At 50.1% G+C, this 22,755-nt stretch overlaps 2 protein-coding genes across 24 annotated transcripts in view; one reads left to right on the top strand and one right to left on the bottom strand.

Moving 5' to 3' along the window:
• Window positions 1-22,755, top strand: part of MTERF4 (mitochondrial transcription termination factor 4) — a 76,501-nt gene that overhangs the window by 690 nt on the left and 53,056 nt on the right. For 10 of the 12 annotated variants that reach the window (XM_032480746.1, XM_032480745.1, XM_032480743.1 and 7 more), the window contains exons 2-3: window positions 833-1,313; window positions 3,021-3,205. In XM_032480746.1, the coding sequence (XP_032336637.1) occupies window positions 833-1,313; window positions 3,021-3,205 (666 nt within the window). Of the gene's footprint in view, window positions 1-832; window positions 1,314-3,020; window positions 3,206-3,904; window positions 7,049-9,071; window positions 10,045-22,755 lie in introns of those variants that run through there. The other 2 variants (XM_032480740.1, XM_032480741.1) reach the window with 2 other exon arrangements.
• The window catches only part of SNED1 (sushi, nidogen and EGF like domains 1), a 76,588-nt gene continuing 60,856 nt past the window's right edge, over window positions 7,024-22,755 (bottom strand). For 4 of the 12 annotated variants that reach the window (XM_032480715.1, XM_032480711.1, XM_032480717.1 and 1 more), the window contains 7 exons: window positions 18,957-19,070; window positions 17,790-17,906; window positions 17,031-17,118; window positions 12,951-12,997; window positions 10,039-10,122; window positions 9,173-9,210; window positions 7,024-8,567 (listed from right to left, as the gene is read on the bottom strand). In XM_032480715.1, coding sequence (XP_032336606.1) covers window positions 9,185-9,210; window positions 10,039-10,122; window positions 12,951-12,997; window positions 17,031-17,118; window positions 17,790-17,906; window positions 18,957-19,070 — 476 coding nt within the window. In that variant the 3' untranslated portion in view covers window positions 7,024-8,567; window positions 9,173-9,184. Of the gene's footprint in view, window positions 8,591-9,172; window positions 9,211-10,038; window positions 10,123-12,950; window positions 12,998-17,030; window positions 17,119-17,789; window positions 17,907-18,956; window positions 19,071-21,890; window positions 22,710-22,755 lie in introns of those variants that run through there. The other 8 variants (XM_032480712.1, XM_032480714.1, XM_032480713.1 and 5 more) reach the window with 8 other exon arrangements.

The raw sequence follows: 22,755 nt of genomic DNA, 5'->3' as shown, positions 1-22,755 counted from the left end.
CTGAGAAGTCCTGAGGTAAACGGCGTTCTGTGCAGTTCGCTGACTGGCTAACGGGATTCTTTCTGTGGAATGAATTTAAGTACGTGAATCTGGAGACTAGTATGAGGTCCAGATTTTTCGGATGTGGGTACCAACTCCGGTCTCCAGAGTTGGCACGAAAATTGTTTTAAACTAGAGACATTGGAGATTCAGCAGCTACAGAAAGCAGCTTTCCTGGAGCTTCCCGTGTCTCACTAAAAGCAGAAACTTCCGGGAGTGAGAGTGCCTGGCGAGTTTTATGGCCGCGCGGGGAAAAAAGAGAAAGACGCTTGCATCTGCATGAACACCGCAGACCTGGTCCTGTTCCCCTAGAAACCCACCCGTAGAAGCCTTTTCTTCCCCTCCCTCTCCCCGTTACGCTGGCCCCTAACTCTAACCGTTTAGGGAGCTGCCTCTTTTGTGAGCCCCCGTATAAATGAACTTTACTTGTCAGTCTGTCAGGTTTCAGGCCCCCCAGCACTGAGCCGTATAGGGTGGAGGGAGAGACACCCTCTCCCCCTGGTGGACTTTACCTGGTGGCCTTGAAATCAGTCTCCCCATCCCTCCTTGCCCCGACTCCGCAGTTACAGCAGCCAGAGCTAACCTCTGTGCCCTTGCAATGCTTTGCTCTGTGTGTGTGAACTTTCTTCTCTGCAGGCTTTTTAAGTCCAAATATGGCTTTGCAGATTGCTTATAAAAACTGTTACGTTTGTGTGCAACCAAGGCACTAAATACCCTGGCTCAAAAATCCTGTGATGTCTGTTACATTGGGGGTAAAGAGGAATTAATTCCCTTTGGGGGCTGTGTCTCATAGGTCTTTGACTGGCACCGCCTGATCCCCCTCACCTGGGCCCTCGTTGCTAGGCGGACTCCTCATCTTGGAGAACAGAAAAGGACAGCTGCTTTTCTTTTGCGTAAACTGACCACAGCCTCCAGTGGAGGGGGCCTTGAAGATTCATCCTTTGCTGAACCCAGAAAGTATGTGCAGGAACCAGAGTGCAGGACGAGGCTTGTTCAGCACCTCCTTGAGAAGCAGAGGACTGCCGTGGAACGAGAGGTCACCAGCCCCCTTCTGGACATGGGTTTCAGTGAAGTGCATGTTAATGAGCTGCTCAGTATACAACCAGGTACCCACCCTCAACAGTTGCTGGACATCATTTCAGAGTTAATACTCCTGGGTCTGAATCCGGAGCCCGTGTATGTGGCCTTGAAGAAAAGTCCTCAGTTATTGAAACTGCCTATAATGCAAATGAGGAAGCGCTCCAGTTACCTGCGAAAGCTTGGGCTGGGAGAAGGTATGAGGAAGTGCAGATTTTATGTGTAGTACCGAGGAGGCCAAACTAGGGAACCAATATCCTAGGGGAGGAGGATTAGGGGAGGTTACTGGGGGAAAGTCCTGGAGAGGAATGTGATTTGGCTTGGAGGTGAGGAAGAGGGGTGACCTCTGTGGAGGGCATTGCAGGAGGGGAGGGGGGAGTCGGGTGACGGGCGGGGACTCTTGGCTGGTTTGTTCCCTGTGGGGGCTCCAGTCTAGAGTGGAGGTGGGCACGTGGTGTGTGCACAGCGGATGTCAGTATGTGACGTTGGTTTGTGTGCGTGTGCGTGTGTGTACTCTGATGTTTACATTGACTTGAGGTGGTCCTGCTGCTTTGTGTCTGATGTAAAGCCAGAGCCTCACAGAGTTCCTTGTAAAGACTTGGATTTCAGCGAGGTGTCTCGATTTACTGAGGAACAGGAGATCTCCCCAGATTCCTGGGAAACCGGTGGAGTGGCCATTCCCCCCAGCCAGCCACCCACACCCAACTTGATTCAGGCCTCAGGGATCCTAGAAGTTCATTGGATCTCTTTATGGACCGTCTGGAGAAGGAGGCTGAGGGCTCATGAGGTTCTCCAAGGACCCCTGCCCACTTTGACCGGACGAGTTCCACTATTCTTTTTGTTCATTCTTGACTCGTGCTGGTAAAATATTTTTTGGGTCGGGGTGGGGTTAAAAGGTTTGGGGATCCACCATCTCAGGATCTCCACAGGCCTCCTTCTCCAGAAGGTAAGCGAAAGACGGTTGTGCTGTTTCTCTCAGCAGATGACCTGCTGCAGTGTAATCTGAGAGGCTAAACCTAATGCTTTCTGTGCTGTGATCAGCAGTCAGCACGCTCGGCATGGCCTTAGGCTGCGAAGATCAGGTGTAAACTCCTGAAATTCATTCCTGACATGTTTTAGCAAGACAGTGACTGACTCAGCTGTTAGGAGGATTTTAATTAACGGTTTAAATAAGTGGTTTTAAGTTTTTAGGTACTAAATTCTGCCTAGCTATCAATAGGAAGACCATGTTGCCTAGTTTGACTGAGATAGTCTCAGTTTATACCAGCCATCCTAAAGCAGTTACTAATAGGGCCTCTTTCATTCAAAAGTGCCCTAGTTTAGAAAAAAGTGTGTGGTCACTCCGCTAACCAGGAGGCCAGTCTCTGTGGTAGTGCGGCCTGCTTCCTCCCCTTGTTATGTGAATTATCATTGTAAACACTTTTTCATTGAGTTCAGGCTCCTAGGTCTTAAGAATGTTGGTTGTGAACATTTCAGTGATTATTTTATTACAGAAGGAAACACGAACCCAAAGCCCCAGCATGGGGGAAGCTACTGTCCCATCTTACTGTCTGGCCTTCCCAGTAAACCCCTGTGAGATTCTTCCTAGGTGAGGAAAGCAGGAGGAGACCTAGAATATGAAGTGGGTGCCTTTCAGGGGGGAGGCCAGGAAGAGGCATCCTCTTTACTGCAGGAGGGAGGGTTGGTGCGTCTGAGAAGTGAGAGGGGGTCTGTGGGGCGTATCATTCTGGCCCCTCCTCTTTCCGTGATGCTTCTGGGAAGACGTGTCTGAAGCTGGCACTCGTTCTGTGGAGGAGGAGATCCCTGTTTGTTTTTTAAATCTTGGCTTGAGTTGGGTGTGGCTGGCCCATTGAGTTTCTGGAGTATCCTGAAGTTATGTACTTGCCGTTTATTCTGTTCTGCAGGGAAACTGAAGAGGGTGCTTCACTGCTGCCCTGAAGTGTTCACCATGCGTCAGCAGGACATTGACAGCATCGTCAGGGTTCTCAAGGAGAAGTGCCTTTTCACAGTGAAGCAAGTGGCTGAGATTTTGCACAGATGCCCCTGTGTTCTTCGGGAGGACCCCACTGCGCTGGAGTACAAATTCCAGGTGAGGAGGGCTGATGGAGGATTAGAGTGGTCGCAGCAAGTCTCCAAGCGTGGCCTGGGTCACCTGTGTGGGTGAGAAGGCTCGCACCCGTCAGGGCAGGTGGACAGTTGAGGTGAAGGGCTGAGCCCCTCTTTGCACCCACCAGCCAAAGAGAATTCGGCTCTGGTTCTTTCACTTCTTTGCTGCAGTTAGTACCTCTTTTGTAGCTTTTCTGCCATTAGCAGCGGATGCTCCAGTCCCGTGCTAGAGTCCAGAAGAGGCCTGTTTGAAATGGCTAATTTTACAGCAGCTAAACCTCCTACCTTCAGGCCTGTGTTGCGTGTTGGTCTTAGGAACGTGACTGTGACACTGTCCGCCCTCATTCCTTGGAAATAGTTATGAGGCTTAGGTCGAATCTCCAGATGCTCTATAAACTTTTTGCCCGTTTCCCCATACTCACTGTTTTCCTTTCCCTGTCTGAAGAGAAACAGAACTTCATTTCTCTTACCTGCCCCTTTATTTTCTGCTGCATTTTTCGCCACGTGAATAGAAAGTGCTTTGAAGCTGTCCGCTACTGTACAGACACGGTGTCATGGAACGTTCCGCCGCTTTAGCTAGGCCGTTCTTTCTGAGTGCTTTTGGGCAGTTCCCGTTTACTATGGATTAGGAACCTAAAAAGGTTTCTGCACCTGAGCTTCCTAACCATATCTGTGTCTCCAGTATGCCTATTTTAGGATGGGGGTTAAACATGCGGATGTGGTGAGGACCAATTTCCTGCAATACTCCATCACCAAGACCAGGCAGAGGCACGTGTTTCTGGAGCGCCTGGGACGGTACCAGACCCCCGATAAGAAGGGGCAGACGCAGATCCCCAACCCTTTACTCAAGGACATTCTCAGAGTTTCAGAAGCTGAGTTTCTGGCCAGGACAGCCCGTTCTTCTGCTGAGGAGTTTGAGGTTTTTAAGAAGCTCTTGGCTCGGGAGGAAGAAGAGGCGTCTGCAGGCCACGTGACTGGTGATGAAAGTCTGGAAGAGGACGAGGAGGAAGAGGAGGACGAGGAGGAGGAGGAGGACGAGGAGCGGGAGCTGTGATGGGAGGACTGGCCTGAAAAGAGCTCAGAGACATCAGAGTATTTTAATTTTCTCAAAGTTTTCGGGAGCTTCACTTGAATCTTCTCTTAAATCTTCTCGGGTTAGTTTTCATTCTAAAAGTGGTCTTTTGATGAAAAGTTATTGGAAATAACCTGAGAAGGAGACAGGCCAACTAAATAGCAGATGCGTCAGTTTGACCTGCTGTCGGGTTTCTGTGGGGAGGCCCCTGTTCCATCTTGGGATAAAAGACTGACTTTGAGCTCTTAAAATCAAAGGGACTCAAAACTTCAACATTTGTTTTTTCTCTGTCACCTGTGTTGAGATGATTCTGAGACAGTGCGGGCGACAAGGGTTCTTCTGGTTCAAGCGTCAATTTGTATTTCTAGTGATAAAGACAAAACTGTGAGGAGGCAGTGAGGGTTTCGTATATCACAGCACTTTATTTCATGAAAACAAGTAGCACGTGTTCCACAAAAATACTCGCATTTTTAAGTATCAGAAGTATCTTACTGCTTCATAACCGCATTCCGAGTACAGCAGAGTGAGGAGGTTGGTTAGTGACGTATGGTTCTGTTCTGTGCAGCTTAATACCAGCAGAGCGCTGGGGCCCTGCTTAATCTTTGTGGAGAACAGGCTCCGACTATGACCTCTGGGGAATTTGCTCTTGTTCCAGCTCATGCCTAGGGGTCACATCCAGGCCCGAAGTCTCCGGCAGCCAGGGATGCTGACCTGGAGCGTGCCCGAGCAGGAAGGGGCCTGGAGCAGGCCTGTTGGGTGGTCTCCCCGCCCGCAGTACAGGTGCCGGGGCTTCTGAGACCGGAGGAGCAAGAGTGCTTGCACAGGGTCATGTGTGGGGTGGGGCCTGGAGCCAGGGCCATGACACCACGGGTGGCGGCTGTCCCCTGCGGGAACCCAGTGGATCTGAGGAGCAGTTTGAAGAGTTGGGGTCAGCGAATGGAATTTGATGTAAGCTGGGGGTCATCTCTGAGGTAGAGGTCCAGCCCTGATGGCATGAGCTCTGTGAGAGGTGGGAGGCTGAGTGCATCCTAGAACATTCTGGGAATTCCCTCCTTACGGAGAACTGGCACAGGATTGATGGTGCAGAAAACATTTTTGGTGATGTGCTCCAAACTCGGGTCTTTGCAGCATTTTAACGACTACGTGAGCCTCCCTGTGCTTGGCCATGTTTTCCCTCAGGGACCACGTAAGAACCCTGTCGGGCAGCAGTTCTCACCTGCGGGTGATCTTGACCCCAGGGAACATCTAGCAACGCTGTTAGGGCCGGAGCGTAGCTGGGGTCCAGTGGGTTGGGCCAGGGCTGCCGTTGCACGCCGGCAGTCAGGGCAGCCTGCCGCAGGGGTAGGTGGCCTGGAACCCGCTCTGAGGCCTGCTCCAGCCCAGGGCGCTGCACGGACCCGTGAGAACTGGGGATTTTAAAGGGGCTTATGTTTGTGGTATTTCTTTTATTGGAAAGCAGAGTAAGTAGCTGACTTCTAGGAGTTCCTTGCCCCTCGGTACCGATGTGTTGGCAGTTTGGAGCTTGTTTGCTGCGGGGACTCTGCCCTGAGCTGTAGGCTAAGCCGTGGACGCTTTTGCTTCCTCCAGCTCACATTCAAGCGTGGCTGCAAAGAGGAAGACATTTTTTAGGAAGGTAGTGTGGTGAGTCCCTCCCCATTGGTATCAGACGTCGGTGGCAGTAGTTCTCCAGCCGGAGGACTGCCCGCTGAGGAGAGCTGCTGGAGGCTGGCTGACATGGAGCCCTTGCCTGTTGGGGTGGCTGGTGGGTGAGCAGCAGGGTGCCTTGTGGCTTTCCTCAACTGCACCTGGGACAGCCCGCACACAATGGGGAAAAGGGAGTTTTGTCTTCATTGTCTTTCTTAGTCACGGGCAGGATCGTTTGAAAGTGAAGACGTTTCAGTTTTCATTTACTCTTGAATTTTGTGGCATCCAAGTGACCTGCAGTTTGCCTGGAACGTAGGATGTTATTCTTGTGCTCAGTCAGGATTAACAGAATCCTAAATCTAGGCTCCATTGCATGGTCAGTTGATCCATGTTTCGTTAAGCACATGGCTAACTTGACAACTCATGGTTGCCCCTTTCATTTCGACACAGAAATGCGTGTGCCCCTGACGGTTTTCTGATTCCGTCGCTGCTGATTTCTTTGGGTGGACTTTTGAGTGTTTCCAAGGAGGACATTAGGGTTTTAAGAAGGAGCCACAGGAAAACAGCAGCGGCTCATTTGCAGTGTTTCAAGGGTGAATCGTATTCCTTCAGCATCAGGAAGTCTTTTTACTACACGTATAATTTATAAAACATCGTGATATGTCAGTCATAAGACGAGACAGCACCCAGCTCAGGATTCAGTAGACTGTTTTTCGGAGAAACAGAGGCTTCTAGGCTAGAAACTGGAACACGCCACGTTTGCCTCGTGGCTGAGGGACTGAGGTTCCTCACGTGGTGGTGGAGTTTCATCCCCCCTTCCAGTGACATCACTCGACCTTGCCGTTTGCTCGTGGCGCTGTAGCTTGCGTGGGCCACGGCGACGGGCCCCGGCGCCACAGCAGCCGTCAGCAGCACGTGCTTCATGTGTGGCTTTCTTGGGTCTCCTGCTGCCGGAGCCCCTTGACTGAGCTCAGCCGCCTTCTCCAGGTGGGCCTGGAGGCTGGGAGCCTTCTGGAGTACAGTAGAGACTTCTTGAAGTGACTTTTCTCCTTTCTGAAAATGACAAAATGTGTAATACACAGACATATGCACACAAAACTTTAATAAAAATAAAAAGCCTAAAATATAACTCTGCAAAAATTTTTTTATAAGCGGTGAAAGGAAGAAGCCCTTTCCGTGGCTGTGGTGCCGACTCGGGCAGAGTCAGCGGAGGACGCATGGCGTGTCCAGTTTGGCTCGGCGGTGAAGTGCTCCCCATGGTGCGAGGTGGGGGCCGGCTTCTTTGGTCTCACCGTCGTTTGCCGGGAGAAGCTGGCGCGGTTCAGAAGCGTGCTGGAGAGCGCGTGTGCCAAGGTGGCACGGAACTGGAGGGAAAGGCCGTGCTCACCGCCTGGTTCCTGAAGCAGTGTTGCCTGAATTGTAGCTAGAAGGACCCTCAGACAGTGTCCCATCTCGTCCGCCCCTGTTGTCCCTCCCTGTCGCACTTGGGCTCTGAGGGACAAGCCCTTGCTGCACTCGGTAGAGGTGCTGCCTCGGCTTTCCGCGTGGGGTTTGTGTAGTGCTTCCATGAAACCCTTGAGGCCTTTGGTGCCTTGGTGTGACGTGTCATCCAGGGAGCGGCTTTGTCTGCATAAGGCCCGAGCCCGGTGGCCTCACAGACCAGGGGTTAGCCAAGTGTGGCCCGTTGGCCAGCTTGGCTCTGCCTGCTTTTGTAAATAAAGTTTCATCGGAACACAGCCTGCTTGCTCAGTCTCACATCTGTGGCTACACTTCTGCTACGATTGTAGAGTTGAGCAGTTGCCACAGTGACCACATGGTCCAGCAAGCCAAAAACGCTGTCTCACCTTCAGAGAAAAAGTTGCAGATGAGAAGTGTCTGAGTACCCTGCTAGTTTTCTGTGACGACGCCCTCGCCTGCAGGCAGCCAGCATGCACACGCCCCAACGCCTGCCTTTCCTCCCAGTGCGGCCTCGCCTCTGCCCCTCCCTCACAGCCCCACCGGCTCTGCTTTGAAAGCTGTGGACAGCAGTTCCTCCTTTAATTTGGTTTTAGGTTTCGAATGGAGAATTCTTTCTCTGAGTTTGGAATCTGAGAACTGGGTTCTGAATGTTGCCGAAGCGTTCCTGGTGGACAGCCCCGCTCGTCCATGGCAGACGTGTCCCGGGCCACCCCTTAGACTATGGCCTGGCTTAGATCACAGGTGTCAGTTCTGTCCCGGGGGTCTCCTGGCTGTGGCTGGGCAGGGAGGTGGCTGGTGGATGCCTGGCTTGGCCGTCTGTCTTCCTGAGGCTGGAGGAGGGTGGCTGCTCGGGGGACTGACTCCAGCCAGGATGTTGTCTCTCAGGGTGTCCTTTTTGATCCAGTTTGGTTTGGGAAGCTGCTTGTTCCCAGGGGGCACCACTCTCCTCTCCTGTGCCACCGGGAAGATGGGCATCTAGCTCCTTTATGGACCTGGCGTGGTGACTGTCCTGGGCCAGCCAGAATTCCTGTCATTTCCAGTGACCTCACATTGATAAGAAATTGTGTCGAGCTAGAGACGGGTCTCTGTGGCTTAGCCCAGATCTTCCAAACTGGTGTGAGGGCTTCCGCAGAGTGTGCTTGTGGGGAGGTGGGAGTCACGTGGGGTTGAACTGCCAAAAGAAGTTGGGAGAGGCTGGATTAAACAAGAACAGAGTTAGAAAGCTTCATTCATCTCAGGGTTTTTGAATGCTCAGCGTTCCCGAGTTCACTGGGGCCCTCCCAGTGAGAGTCTCAAGAACTTCCCTAAAGTTATGTGATCAAGACCCCACACCCCAGTTTTTCCTCCAGCGGGCTGCCATTTACAGGTCTGGGGTGCACGCCCATAAATCCCTGCACTCCTGCAATTCCTCCGCCTTCTGGCATCCAGGCCCCTCCCATTGTTCCCCCTCAGCTCCCAGCTCCATCCAGGTGCCAGGTGGTCTTTGCCTTTCTTAAGAGCCCCCCACGCCCTGAATTGCTGCTGATCACGAAGGGGTTTCCGTGCCCCAGTGAGAGTGGGATCGTCCTCAGCCCTAGACAGCTTCCTTTCCACCTGAAGACGCGTGTGTGCCAAGTTCATGTCTGTTGGGAAGCCTAAAATATGACTATTTTTTCACCCCCTTTAACCCCTTCAGGGAAGTCTGAACCCTCTGCCTCCAGAGTTTGTGATGCGAGCTTTCCACAGCCCTCCCAAGGGCCCCCGCGGGGTGGGGCGCCCTTCACGCTTGCGGCGTACCTTAAGATTTCTTCAGTGTAGGACTGTTACTTTGTTTCCTGAAAGAAGCAGAGAAACGTGGTTTACGAAGAAGAAACTGTGTACTCGTCACCCAGCAGCTTCCTCACCCCGGCTGCCCCTGGTCCTGTCCTGCCTTCAGTTTGTGTGTGTCCTGTGTGGGGAGTGGCTGAGGCCTGACACAGAGGAGTGTTTTGTCCTTGCCCACCTGGCTGGGGGTGGAGCACAGAGGGGAGGAAGCCAGGGCTGCCTGGCGGGGAGCGGGGGACCCGCGCGCTCTGGCCGGGAGCCGTGCGGGTGTTCCCTGAACTGAGGCCCTGGCCCGGCTTGCGTGGTGACCGATCGGTCTGGGAGGAGTGTGACTGAGGTTCGGGCTCAGCCATCCGTACTCAGGCAGGACATTATATAATGGCTCTGTGACTGCTGTGAGCCCTTCCAGTGAATAAAAATAGAGGTTTACTGTATTTCCAGGTACGGACTTGGGCCTGTCAGTAATGCTCCTTGCTTCCCAGTGCTGGTACCAGACACTGTGTGAATGTGCATAACCAGTGACCCCCGCACCCGCCCTGTGACCCCCCAGCACCTGCCCACTGACCCCCCAGTACTCATGCCGTGACCCCCGAGCACTCACCCTGTGACCCCCCCGCACCCGCCCTGTGACCCCCCAGCACTCACCTGGTGAAACGCCCCCGCAGCCACCCTGCCCAGCTGTGCCCATCTCCGTGTGCTCACATACACATACAGGCAAGTAACCTGCCTCGGCCAAGGCCCGTGGCCTCCCACAGCCTCAGTCACCAGGGCCACCCTTGCCTGGTACCCTGTAAACTTCTTGCAGGCACAGCACGCCCCCCCCCCCCCCCGAGATGCACCTGCTGGGGGCTGTCCTGGCGCTTGTGCTTTCACAGCTCTCTTTGAAGCAGATGTCTTGGTGCATTTTGTAGACCCTCCTGTACCTGCATCACAAGAAAGCGCTGTGAGGCCAGAACGTTCCCCAGCTGCCTCACCTAGGCTGCGTGAGCCCACAGGTCAACAAACAGATGCCTGAGGAAAGGCAATTATTTTCTTAATAGAACCTTGCCTCCTGTGGATGGTCTAACATGAAAGTCATGTAATTTTTTTTAAACTAACTTTATTAAGGTATAATTTACATAAAATAAGATACACCGATTTTAAGTGTACATTATGAGTGTTGCAGAGTCACCTGATACTAAGAGATAAAATGTGAGATTTCAGAGACACGGCTTGCTTGAGACAGGCTGCTTGGCATGGACGCCTTGAGAGGGCATGACCGCACCATTACGGCTGTTCATGGAGAAGATTGAGAAGACTCGGTGATGCAAGCATTGGGTGTGGGCAGGGGGAACAGCACGCCTGACTTCTAGCCGCCCCCGCCCCTGCCGCCCCCCCCCCCCGTGTATGAGCACATCCTGGAGCTGAAGCCGCAGTTTCCTGTGAGGTGGGAGTCACTTGTACTGCCTCTGTCAAGTTTGCAGATAACAGTGAACGAGGCAGCGTTTGACTCTTGTTACTGCTTCTGAAACGTTGGGCCTGTTCGTAAGGGAGGTCCTGGAGCTCAGTGGGCAAAGCTCCAGTTACGAGCTCAGCCCAGGAGAGCCTTTAGCACTTAGAGCCTTAGCTAAGACTTCACTTCCAGCCATCAGGCAGCGACAGGATCTGGAATTAACTTCCAAACGTGAACAACTGGAGAAATGGACAAAATATAGGAAGCAAGTCTTTTCAGATGTTAGAAAGCAGTGCAAGACTGTGGCCTGGAGAGAAGGGCACCCTGTGATTGTCTGAGAATTCAGCCTGGAGTTGCCTTCTGGACTGCACTGTGGACTGGGGAGAATCTGAGCAGTGCTCACACCAAGTTGATGAAATAGAGACTGGAGTTAGGGAGGAGGAGGCAGCTGGGCCCTGTGGGCCAGAGCACTGACGAGGAGGGAGCTACACAGAGGAAGAGCCCCAGAACTGCAGGGGGGCCCCTCAAAAAGTAAGCTGGTGAATAAACCTGGGCAAAGAAGAACTACTGCAGAGCTGGACAGCTCCCAGAGCCAGAGTGGGGAGATCTTGATTAATCGTAGGCCATTCCACAGGAATAGACACCCCAGAGATGCTTTGCCTTAAAAGTAGGGCAGAGGGGGAAGGGTAGAGCTCAGTGGGAGGGTGCGTGCTTAGCATGCACTAGGTCCTGGGTTCAATCCCCAGCACCTCCATCAAAAATAAATAAATAAGCCTAATTACCTCACCCCTGAAAAACAAAAAAATTAAAACGGTCTCTACTTCAATTATGAAAAGAAAGTGGGACAGAATTAATCCCAGAATAAAGGCTGTGCTAAAGCTGCCCTAAAGTAAGCCTCCACAGGGCCCAGCTGCACTGCCTTGCAGAGCAGCACAACAAGGCGAAGGAGCAGGACGGGTGCCCGCGCTCCCTCTTCTGTCCAGCGTTGGAACGCGGTATTGGGAGTCTTCGCCACAGCAATCAGACAAGGGAAAAAAAGTATCCACATTGGACAGGAAGGGGTGAAACTGTCACTGTTTGCAGATGACAAATACAGAGAACCGTGAAGTCTCCACAGAAGGACTGTTAGAACTAGTAAGTGAATTCAGCAAGGGAGCAGGACACAAGATTAACGTACAGAAATCTGTTGCATTCCTTTTTTGGGGGGGGGAGGGGGGCTAGTTAGGTTTATTTATTCGTTTTTAATGGAGGTACTGGGATTAAACCCAGGACCCTGTGCATGCTAAGCATGTGCTCTAACACTGAGCTATACCCTCCCCCCATTTGCATTTCTTTGCACTAATAATGAAATATCAGAAAGGGAAAATAAACAAAAAACCCCTCAAAATCGCATAAACCCCCCCCCCCCCAGGAATAAACTTAACCAAGAAGGTGAAATACCTATGTGCTGAAAACTATAGCACACTGATAAGAGGAACTGAAGTGATTAAGAGAAATGGAAGGATGGCCCATGCTCTTGGGTTGGGAGAATTAACATTACTAAAATGGCCATACTGCCCAAAGCAATCTTCAGATTTAGTGCAATCCCTATCGAAATACCCATGACATTTTCCACAGAACTAGAACAAATAGTCTTAACATTTATATGGAACCACAAAAGACCCAAAATTTCCAAAGCAATCCTGAGAAAAGAAAGAACAAAGCTGGAGGTATAACCCTTTCACACTTCAGACTGTACTACAGAGCTGCAGTTGTCAAAACAGTGTGGTGCTGCCACACACACACACGGATCAGTGGAGCAGAGCACACGGCCCAGAAGTAAACCCACACACCCACCATCAGTCTACAGCAGAGGAGGCAAGAATATACCGTGGAGAAAAGCGCCTCTTCAGCAAGCGGTGTTGGGGCAGCTGGACAGCTGTGTGTATGGAATCAGTGAAACTAGAACATTCCTTCACAGCATATACAGAAATAGACTCGAAGTGGATTGAAGTGGGAGAGGGTGGCGCTCAAATGGGAGAGCGCATGCTTAGCACGCACAAGGTCCTGGGTTCAATCCCTGGTACCTCCTCTAAAAATAAATAAATAAACCTAATTACCTCCCACTGCCCCCCTACCCCCAAAAAACTTAAAAATAAGTTAAATTTAAAAAAACGGATTAAACACCTGAATGTAAGGCATGAAACCACAAAACTCCTAGAAGAGAACATGGGTGAAACCTTCTTTGTTATAAATTGTAGCAATATTTTCTTAGATCCAGTCTCCCAAGGCAAAAGAGATAAAAGCAAAAATGAACAAATTGGCCCTAATCAAACTTACACACTTTTGCACAACAAAGGAAACCATCAACAAAATGAAAAGGCAACCTGTGGAATGAGAAAATATATGTAAACAATGTGACCAACAAGGGATTAGTATCCAAAATATACAAACAGTTCATACAACTCAATATTGAGAAAATAAACAACCCAATCAAAAACTGGGCAGAAGACCTGAATAGGAATTTTTCCAAACAACAAGTACATGAAACAATGCTCAGTATTGCTAATTATTAGAGAAATGTAAATCAAAACTACACTGAGGTATCATGTCACACTGATCGAAATGGCCATCATCAAAAAGTCTAGAAATAGTAAATGCTGAAGGGGATTTCTACACTGTTGGTGGGGATGTAAATTGATACAGCCAGGATGGAAAACAGTATAGAGGTTCCTTTAAAAAAAACTGAAAATTGAGTTACCATAAGATCCAGCAATCTCACTCCTGGGCGTATATTCAGAAAAAATGAAAACTCTAATTTGAAAAGACACCTCCACCCCAGTGCTCGTAGCAGCACTATTTACAGTAGCCAAGACACTGGAAAGAACCCAAGTGCCAGTCAACAGAAGATGTGTGGGGGGTGTGTGTATGTATGTGTGTGTGTGTGTGTATATATATATATATGTATATATATGTGTGTATATATATATATAATAAAATTTCATATATATATATAAAATGAAATATTACTCAGCCATAAAAAAGAATGAAAATATTGCCATTTTGAGCAATGTAGATGGACCTAGAGAATATTATGCACAGTGAAATAAGTCAGACAGGAAAAGACAAATATGTAATATCACTTAGAAACCTAAAAACGAATACAAATGAATTTATATACAAAACAAATAGACTCAACAGACACAGGAAACAACTATGGTTACCAAAGAGGAGCGGGAGGATGAGGGGAACAGATTAGGAGTATAGGAGTGACAGATACAGACTACAATACATAAGACAGGTAGGCAACAGGATTTACTGTATATAGCACAGGGAATTATAACCACCATCTTGTTACAACCTGTAATAGAACATAATCTGCGGGAAAAAGAAAACAGCCAAACATCTGAGTCACTGTGTGGTACATCAGCTATATGCCAATAAAAAAAATTAAAAAACAAAAAAATAAATCAACATTCTTCAAGAATACCCAAAAAAGAAAAGTTCAACAGTAACATAAAGTTCACAGTGTCCAACCATCCCAACAGAAGACTTACAAGATAATCACAAAGAATCAAGAAAATGTGACCCATAAACAGGAAAAAAAAAATGGAATAGAAAAACACCCTGAAACGAGAGCAATGACTGAAATAGCAGATGAGGACCTTAAAACATCTATTAGAAATTTGCTCCACGTGTTCAGTGATGTAAAGGAAAAGATAGAGAGAAATGGAGGCTCTAAGAAGGAACCAAATGGAATGGCTAAGATGACAAAACAGTATCTGAACTGAATGTTTTGCTGCATGGGGTTACTGGTAGGTTAGACTCTGCAGAAGAAAAGTGGATCGGCGGACTTGAAGACACAGCAGTATAATCTGTCCAGAATGAAGTAACGAGAGAGAATGAAAACAAGAGAAAAGAGCCTCAGTGACAGTGGGACAGTGCCAGTCTAACACATGCTGAAAAGGAGTCCCAGAAGGAGACGTGGAGGGCAGAAAAAGTGTTTGAAGAAGTAATGGCTAGAACCTTCCAAATACGATGAAAGCTAGAAACTCAGAGATACTAGAAGCTAAACTCCAGAGGGTAAAAACACACACATACAACGTACCGAAGCACATCATAACTAACTTTCCCAAAACCAGTAATAAAGAGGAGACGTAAAAGCAGCCACGGGGATGGGAGCCACATTGCAAACGGTGGGGCAAGATCAAGAACGACGGTAGTCTTCCCATCTGAACCGCGCAGGCAGCGGCAGAGGAACGGCCTCTTCAAAGCGCCGAGAGAGAAAGCCAGAGTTGCCAACCGGGAGTTGTGTTCAGCAAATACTCAGAGATGGAGGTGAAACGAAAACTCCGTCAGGCAAACGAGAGCAAAGAGGCTTCAGCACCAACAGCCCTGCGCTGTAAGAGACATCACAGCGAGCTCTTTGGCAAAGGAGAATGACTCCAGACGGAGTCTCAGATCTGCACGGAGGGATGAAAGTGCTGGAAATGGCAGACGTGCAAGGAAGCACAAAAGGCTTCATACTTTCAACATTTGAAAAAATAACTGTTGAGAGCAGAAGTGCCGTACTGGCTCAGCACACGTGGAAGCAGAACTTCTGGCCGTGGTAGCTCAGGGAATGAGAGGAGAGCTGGAGGCTTGCTGTTGTCTGAGGCTTCCATTACACTGGGGGTGTTTGTAATTAAAGGTTTATTGTGATCAACTGAAGATGCATATTTTAAATCCCAGTGCAACCTCTGGAAAAATACTCCAAAGAAGTGTATCGGTGAGCCAACAGTGCAGGTGAAGTAGAGTCCTAAAAAATAATCTAAAAGTGGGCAGGAAAGGAGAAAATAATAAAGATAAAATGGGACAGAAAACAGAAAACAACATGGCAGATTTAAACCCAGGCACATCAGTCATTTCAGTAACGTGTAAATGGTCTAAACACTCCAGTAAAAACCAGAGATACACATAGCAAGACCGCATGGATGCGAAATACAAGTAAGTCACTTTAAGATGCAACAGGCTGAGGGAGGAGGGAAGCCGCTCAGCGGGAGAGCACGTGCTTAGCATGCACGGGGTCCTGGGTTCCATCCCCAGTGCCTCCGTCTTAAAAAAAAACAAAACAAAAAAAAAAAAACAACAGGTTGAAGATACAAGGGCTGAAAGGTTGGCAAGTGCAGGGCTGTCCTAGCCGGTGCTTGGGGGTCGCCTGAGGCACCGGTGGGACGCGCCGTCGAAAGGCTTCAGACTGCCACGGCACAGAGCCCTAACGCAGAGGCCCAGTGCCGCTCGGCCTCCCCGCTGTGTCCCGGCCGCGTGCCGAGCGGCTTCACATCCAGGCTCACGGCAGCTCTCGTGCCTCGCCTTCCTACAGTCTGTCCCCAGCGATCTTCAGACACGCCAGATGCCATGTCCTTCAGCAGGGGACAAATACAGAGTCCTTCCCAGGGTCTCTAAGGCCCTGCTGGGAGCCCCCAGCCCACCCACCACTCCCCCTTGCTCGCACAGCTCCAGCCCTGCTGGCCCTGCTGCTGCTTAGACGTGCAGGCGCGCTGCTGATTCGGGGCCTTGGCAGCTGACATTCTGACTGGAGCCCCCAGCTGCCCTCACCTCCTCCGTGTCTGTTCACGTCACCTTTTCTGTGGTGCTTACCCTGACACCGTGCTGAATGCTGCGGCTGCCCCTTCCCTGTCCCCCAACCCTGGCTGTCCCGGCCCCAGCGTGTGCGTTTCTTCCATCTTCCTTTAGCACTTACCACCTTCTAAAACACTGCAGAGCGTGCTCCTGCCTCTGAGTACTGTCCCCCTCAGCTGGGACGCAAGTACTCCCAGGGCGAGCCTTCGGGCCATTTGTTGACTGACTTGTGTGAGCGTCTAGAACGACGCCTGGCACGTGGCAGGTGCTCGTCTGCCTTCGTGGACTAAATAGGCTGTGAGTAGGACCCACAGAGCCACGGAGCATCAGCAGGAAAGGTCCCAGGAGGTGAGCTCAGCACACCCTCCGCCCACAGCTGTTGTCCACATGGGGAGGCTGAGAGGCGCGAGTGGTTTGCCCAGGACCACGTCAAGAATAGACCGCGGAGCTGAGACCCAAGTGCCCCTGTGCTGAGAGCAGGAATGGCCCTTCCTGGAATCCAGGGAAGGGAGGCTGCTGTGGCTCTGGGGTGTGGGAAAGGCAGGCCCCAGGCTGGGAGCTGGCGATCCGGCTTCTAAGCCTCGTCTGGCTCTGCTCCCAGCTGCACAGGCTCGCAAGTTTTTCAGCCTTTCTGCCTCAGTTTCCTGATTTGTTTCATGAAAGGAATGGGTGGTCGAAGCAAGTCCCTTCTGGGCCTCAGGGGTCTGTGTGGACGGGGTGAGCAGGACTTCGTGCACGCCCTGTGGGGAGGTGGGGAACACGCTGCCGACGTGATGAAGGCAGAGGAAAAGGACTTACACGTGGTGACAGACGCCTCCTTCCCAGACTGGAAAGGACTTTGTCTCCGAGAACAGCCGCGTGCAGGGCTGGGGCACCTTTCTGCAGGCTGCCGGCACAAAGGAAGAGGACCGCTGCTGACAAGGGGCTTGGTGCCCTGGCAGCCCTCTTGCTGTGCCCGTGGGGGGCCTGGCTGCTTCCCGGGCTGGGGGCCTTGTCTTCAGGGGCGCTCAGCGGCTCTGGAGGCCGCCCCGAGTCAGGGTCCTTGAGGCCTGCAGGTTGGGTTTCCTTGGGGCCTGCCCGCTGTCATCTCTGGGCCAGAAGGGCCTCAAGGTTGTATGGCTGGCGTGGGAGCTTCTGTCCACCCACGTCTCGTCCTCAGTCAGAAGTCTTAGGGAGGCCCAAGGCCCTTTTCCCTCCCACCACCTTGTCTGGTCCCCGAGCCAGAAGTACCCATTGCCCACTGATCCCACCTCTCACCGTGGAGTGGCTGTCCCTCTGTCTCTGTGGCTGTCCCCAGGCCCCCCAGTTACTTGGGTAGCACCTTTCCCCCTGGCTCTTGGGGGCAGTGGGAGGCCCAGTGGCTCGCTGCCTGCCAGCCTCCCTACCTGGACACTTGGCAGTCTGGGGCACTGAGGCCAGGCCCCTGTCCTGGAACCTTGTGGTCTGAGGTCCTGGTGGCAAATCCACTCTGGGCCCAGCAGTCCCATCCTAGCCTGCTGGAGGCCAGGTCCTGGACTGGGTTGCTCCTGGCAGGTGAGGGGAGCGGTCCTAACTTACCGAGCTCGCAGCGCCTGCCTTTGAAGCCTGGGCTGCAGTCACAGCTGTGGGCATCCGCGCCGGGCACACAGGTGCCTCCATTCTGACAGGGGTTTTCTGAGCAGTTCCCGGGGGCGTCTGTGAACAGGTGGTGAGTGGTTAGTCACGGGCGCCGGCAGAAGGCCTGATGGCATTGCTGTGCTGCCGCCTCCTGCTGTCCCCAGTGCCAGCCCTGCGGATGGCCCCATTTCAGGTGGTCAGAGAGGGCAGAGGTGAGAAGGCTGGCCTCAGCATGCCCGCCCTGACCCCATCACCCTGAAGGAGGGAGGGAGGGAGGGCAGGCGGAGAGTCCGCCAGGACCCTGGGTGCTGAGCCGCCACACAGTAGAGGAGCTCACAGCTTCAGTTATATTTGCACGCTGATCGCCTTCAGGAGAGACCCCCAGCTCCACCATTGCCTGTGCCCCACCCCACATTTCTGCTGACTTTGCCCCCTCCCCCCCACTGCACAGGGTTTCTTCTACTTGGAATGCAGAGGTCAATGCTTGAGAGCCCTCCTCATCCTCCAGTGCCTGTCCCCAAGCCACCTGTGTCTCCCTAAGTCCCAGCCCCAGGCAGTCCCCCCCGCCCCCCACAACCGAGTCCAGCAGCTGTCTGTGCAGGCTCTGTGCCCCTGTCTCCCAATGGGGTCCTCACTGCACTGCGGGCAGCTAGGGCAGGTTGGTCAGTGGCGCTGCCAGGAAGGGTAGGCCTGCCTTTCCCCTTTATAGAGTAAACCCCCCCCCCCTTTTTTTTTTGGTAAGATAGCTGTTGTTTTCATTTTTAACTCTAAAAATCCGAGAAACACAAAAGAGTAAGAATTGTGCACACCTCATCATGTCCAGTACCAGCAGGCCAGTCTCCCTGCACATCTAACCCAACCTCTTCCTTACCCTCCTCGGCCACCTCCTGTGGGCGGCTGACCCGGCACACCCCAACCTCCCCCTTGTTTCCCCTCCCAGCGTATCGGGCTCTTCATTGGCTGCTTTCCCCTTCCTCAGTGTATCTGCTTCACTCTTCTTCCTTCTCTGTCCTCCAGCTGTCTTTTTGTCCTTCCCCAGGGGCCAAAAGGGGTTACGGGCTTTAAAAAATCTTTTATTATGAAAAATTTCAAACTTACAAAATCTGGGGTGTGAAGAACCCCACATACCATCACTCAGCTTCAGTGACTGACATTTTGCCAGTCTTGTTTCGTCTATTTCCATCTTTTCATCTGCCTTCTTTAGCTGAAGAATTTCAAAGCAGTCCACAGACACCTTTTCACCTGTAAATATGTCAGCAGGTGTCTAATACGTAAAGACTTGTTAAGCATTATTTGCATAAGCACAATGCTGTTATTACAAAATTAGCTGTAGTTCCTTAATAGCACAAGAAATCAGTCTGTGTTCAAATTTCCCTGATCATTTAAAAAATGTCATTTACAATTGGTCTCTAATTCAGATTCATAGAGATTCACATTGCCTTAGCTTGGTGTATCTCAAGTCTCTTTTAATCTGTGAATGTAATCTTCTTCACCTCTGTATTCATTGAAGAAATGAGGTCACTTGTGCTGTAGAGTTCCCATCCTTCTGGACCTGACTTAAATGGCTTTCTGGTGGCATTAACTTGTTCCCCCTCTCCATGTTTCCTGCAAACCGGTCCTTAGAGAGAGGGGCTTAATGGGATTCAGGCTCACAGGGTCTTTGCTTTGCTTTGGCTGCTTCACAGGTGGTGATCGTGGACCCTCTGGCTACACCAGGAGACGTGATGTCTCCACGTTTGGTTTTCATCACGTGAGGACTGATCACTGGTTCAGTGTGGAGAGCCTGACTAACCCAGAATCAAGTTCTCTTAGTCTCTGCACCTGGTGCTTTGAGCGGTCATGTAGGTCCCTGATCTAGGTTGTAGATCCATCATCTCACTGGGGGTCACGTCTATCTCGATCTGTCACCCCTCTGCCTTCACTAGCTGGGACGTCTCCTCTGAAGACCCACTTCCTTCGCCACCACTTGGTCACCCTGAAGTACAGCCATACAGACAAGGGCGGATCCACGCTCCATTCCTTTCCACTCTGGTCCTCCAGCGGGCTCTAGAGCCGACCGCTACGTTGTTCTTTCTGAGCTTCATCGTGAGCTCGCGGGCTTTTGTGTGTTTGATGGGCTTCAGCCTGCGCTTGATGCTCAAACCATCCCACCCTGGCCAGCAGCAGCCCTTCCAGGTCGGCTCCTGTGCCCTTCAGACGCAGGCCCTTCAGACACAGTCCTAGTTGCTTTTAAAAGCTTGTTTGCTTTTTTACAAGGATGTCTTGGACTTATTTTGTCCATATTCTGCTTCAGTCTTGGAATCAGCCATTTCCCCAAAGACCCCTGGTCCCCTTTAGTGAAATGGTATGTGAAGCTCATAGTCTGGGTGATCGAGGTGCACACCATTACTGTGGTGTCGGTGCTCTGGTCCTGTTCAGGAGACAGAACTAGGAAATTCAGTTTAAAAAATAAAAATAAACAAATTATGAGTTCACACCAGTATTTCCAGTTCAAACGAACTGAGGTAAATAAAAAGAGAAACACAGAGGTTTGACTGAACTTGTTTGATTTTATACTGTGTCTCTCTTTATGCCAAAAATCTTCGTAGCATTAATGTAATTATTTTCTTTATCCCACAATGTACAGGTAACAGTTTAGAAATAATGGCACCGGCATTACCAGCACTAAGACACTGGATGCAGCTGAATTTTCCTTGGCAGTCCTTTTTCTCCTTAGGGTTTTCCCACCAGAACTGAACAGTCGGGTTGCGGTTTTTAAAATCACTTGGAATGATGCTTTTTTCCCCAATGTGGTTATGCCGTCAATATGGGCAGATAAGTTTATTTCAGTTTGTTTTCAAGCTTTAGACACTTTTTTTTTTGGTGTTATTTACAAAACATTTTCTTTTTTCTAAAGTCACAACTCTAAAGGCACATTCAGAGAGTCCTGGCATGTTTCCCCATCCCCTTTACTTCCTCATTCTCGTTCTTTCCTTCCTTGAAGAATTAACCATTTTTTACTGGTTTTTTTTCTTTTTAAATATAAGAAAATAGGTATATACTGTCCCATTTCCCTTCCCCACTTCCCTACATGAGAGAGATACTGAAAACGTGGTTCTGAACATTGTTATTTGAACGTGCTTTATTGAGACAGACTTTATGTGCCACACAATTCATCCATGTAAAGTGCACAATTTATAGATTTTTAGCATATCCACAGGTCTGTGCATCCATCACCAGAGTCAACTTTAGAACATTTCTGTCACCTCAAAAAGAAACCCCGTACCTTCCAGCTGTCACTCCTGTACCTCTACCCCCACTGACGTTCTTCCTGTCACGATAGGGTTTCCTGTTCTGGACTTTCATATGAATGGGATCACATCATATGTGGTCTTTTGTGACTGGCTTCTTTCACTCAGCATCAGGGTTCAACTGTGTTGTAGCATTTATCAGTACTTGATTCCTTTTTATGGTCAAATAACATTCCACTGTGTGAGTAAACCACGTGTGTTTATCCGTGCATCCGCTGGTGGACATCTGGGCTGCTTCCACCTTGCAGCAGCTGTGAGTGGTGCTGCAGTGACCGTCTGTGTAAGTCCTGGTGTGGACATATGTTTTCAGATCTCTTGAGTGTATGCCTAGGAGTGGAATTGCTGGGTCAGATGTGATCCTGTGTTTAATTCTTTGAGGAACTGACAGACTGGTTTTCCCCCAAAGCACCTATACCACTGTACATTACCACCAGCAGAGTTTAAGGGTTCCCGTTTTTCCACATCCTCACCAAAGCTTGTTGTTACCTGATTTTGTAATTCTAGCCGTCCTAGTGGGTGTGAAGGCGCATCTCACTGTGGTTTTGAGTAGCATTTCCCTGACACCTAGTGACACCAAATATCTTCTCATGGGCTTGTTGGCCATTTGTGTATCTTCCATGGAGAAATGTCTATTCAGATCCTTTGCTCAATTCTTAATTGGGTTATTTGTCTTCTTATTCAGTTGTAAGAGTTCTTCATATATTTTAGAAATCCTTCATATATTTTCAAATCCTATTTCAAATAATATGATTTGCAGATGTTTTCTCCCACTCTATGCATTGTCTTTTCACTTCCTTGATGGTGTCTTTTGAAGCACAAAAAGCCCTAAATTTTGATGAAGTCCAGTTTATCTTTTTTTTCTTTTGTTGCTCATGCTTTTGGTGTCATATCTAAAAATCCTTTGTCAAATCCAAGGCAATGCAGCTTTACCCATGTTTTATTCTAAGAATTTTATAGTTTTAACTCTTACATGTAGGTCTTTGATCCATTTTTAGGTATTTTTGTGTATGGTGTGAGGTAGGGGTCCAACTTCATTCTTTAGCTTGTGGATGTCCAGTTGTCCCAGCACCATTTGTTGAAAAGACTGTTCTTTCCTCCACTGAATGGTCTTGGTACCTTGTTGAAATCAGTTGGCCATAGACGCATCAGTTTATTTCTGGACTCTCAGTTCTAGTCCATTGATTTATAAGTCCACCCTTGTGCCAATGTCACACTGACTTGATTACTATTGCTTTGCAGCAAGTTTTGACAATGGGATGTGTGAGTCTTGCTGCTTTTTTAGGATTGTTTTTGCTATTCTGTGTCCCTTCCAATTCCATATGAATTTTAGACGCTGTACATAACAATTGTCCAAAGACACTGTGCAGCAACCTTGCTCAACGTGGAAGTGTGCAGCGGTGTTTAGAATCCGTGTGCCCACGTCAGCAACCTGTACCCTGTAGACGTGGACACCAGGCTGCAGAGACTGTGACTGATGTTTGCGCCTGGCTTGGGCAGCTGGGATCCGAAGCCTGCAGTGATAAGCAGCAGTGGGGGGCTTCACCAGAGCTCTGTCTGTAGCCTCGTTTTACAAAGTCGTCTCCACTAAATCCTGAGTTTATCATCACACACGTGTGTGCACACACACACGTTAAGAT

This window comes from Camelus ferus, chromosome 5, assembly GCF_009834535.1.
Source record: "Camelus ferus isolate YT-003-E chromosome 5, BCGSAC_Cfer_1.0, whole genome shotgun sequence".
Taxonomy (NCBI): domain Eukaryota; kingdom Metazoa; phylum Chordata; class Mammalia; order Artiodactyla; family Camelidae; genus Camelus; species Camelus ferus.
The sequence above is the reverse complement of the archived record's forward strand: the minus strand, read 5'-3'. Positions and strand labels throughout refer to the sequence as shown.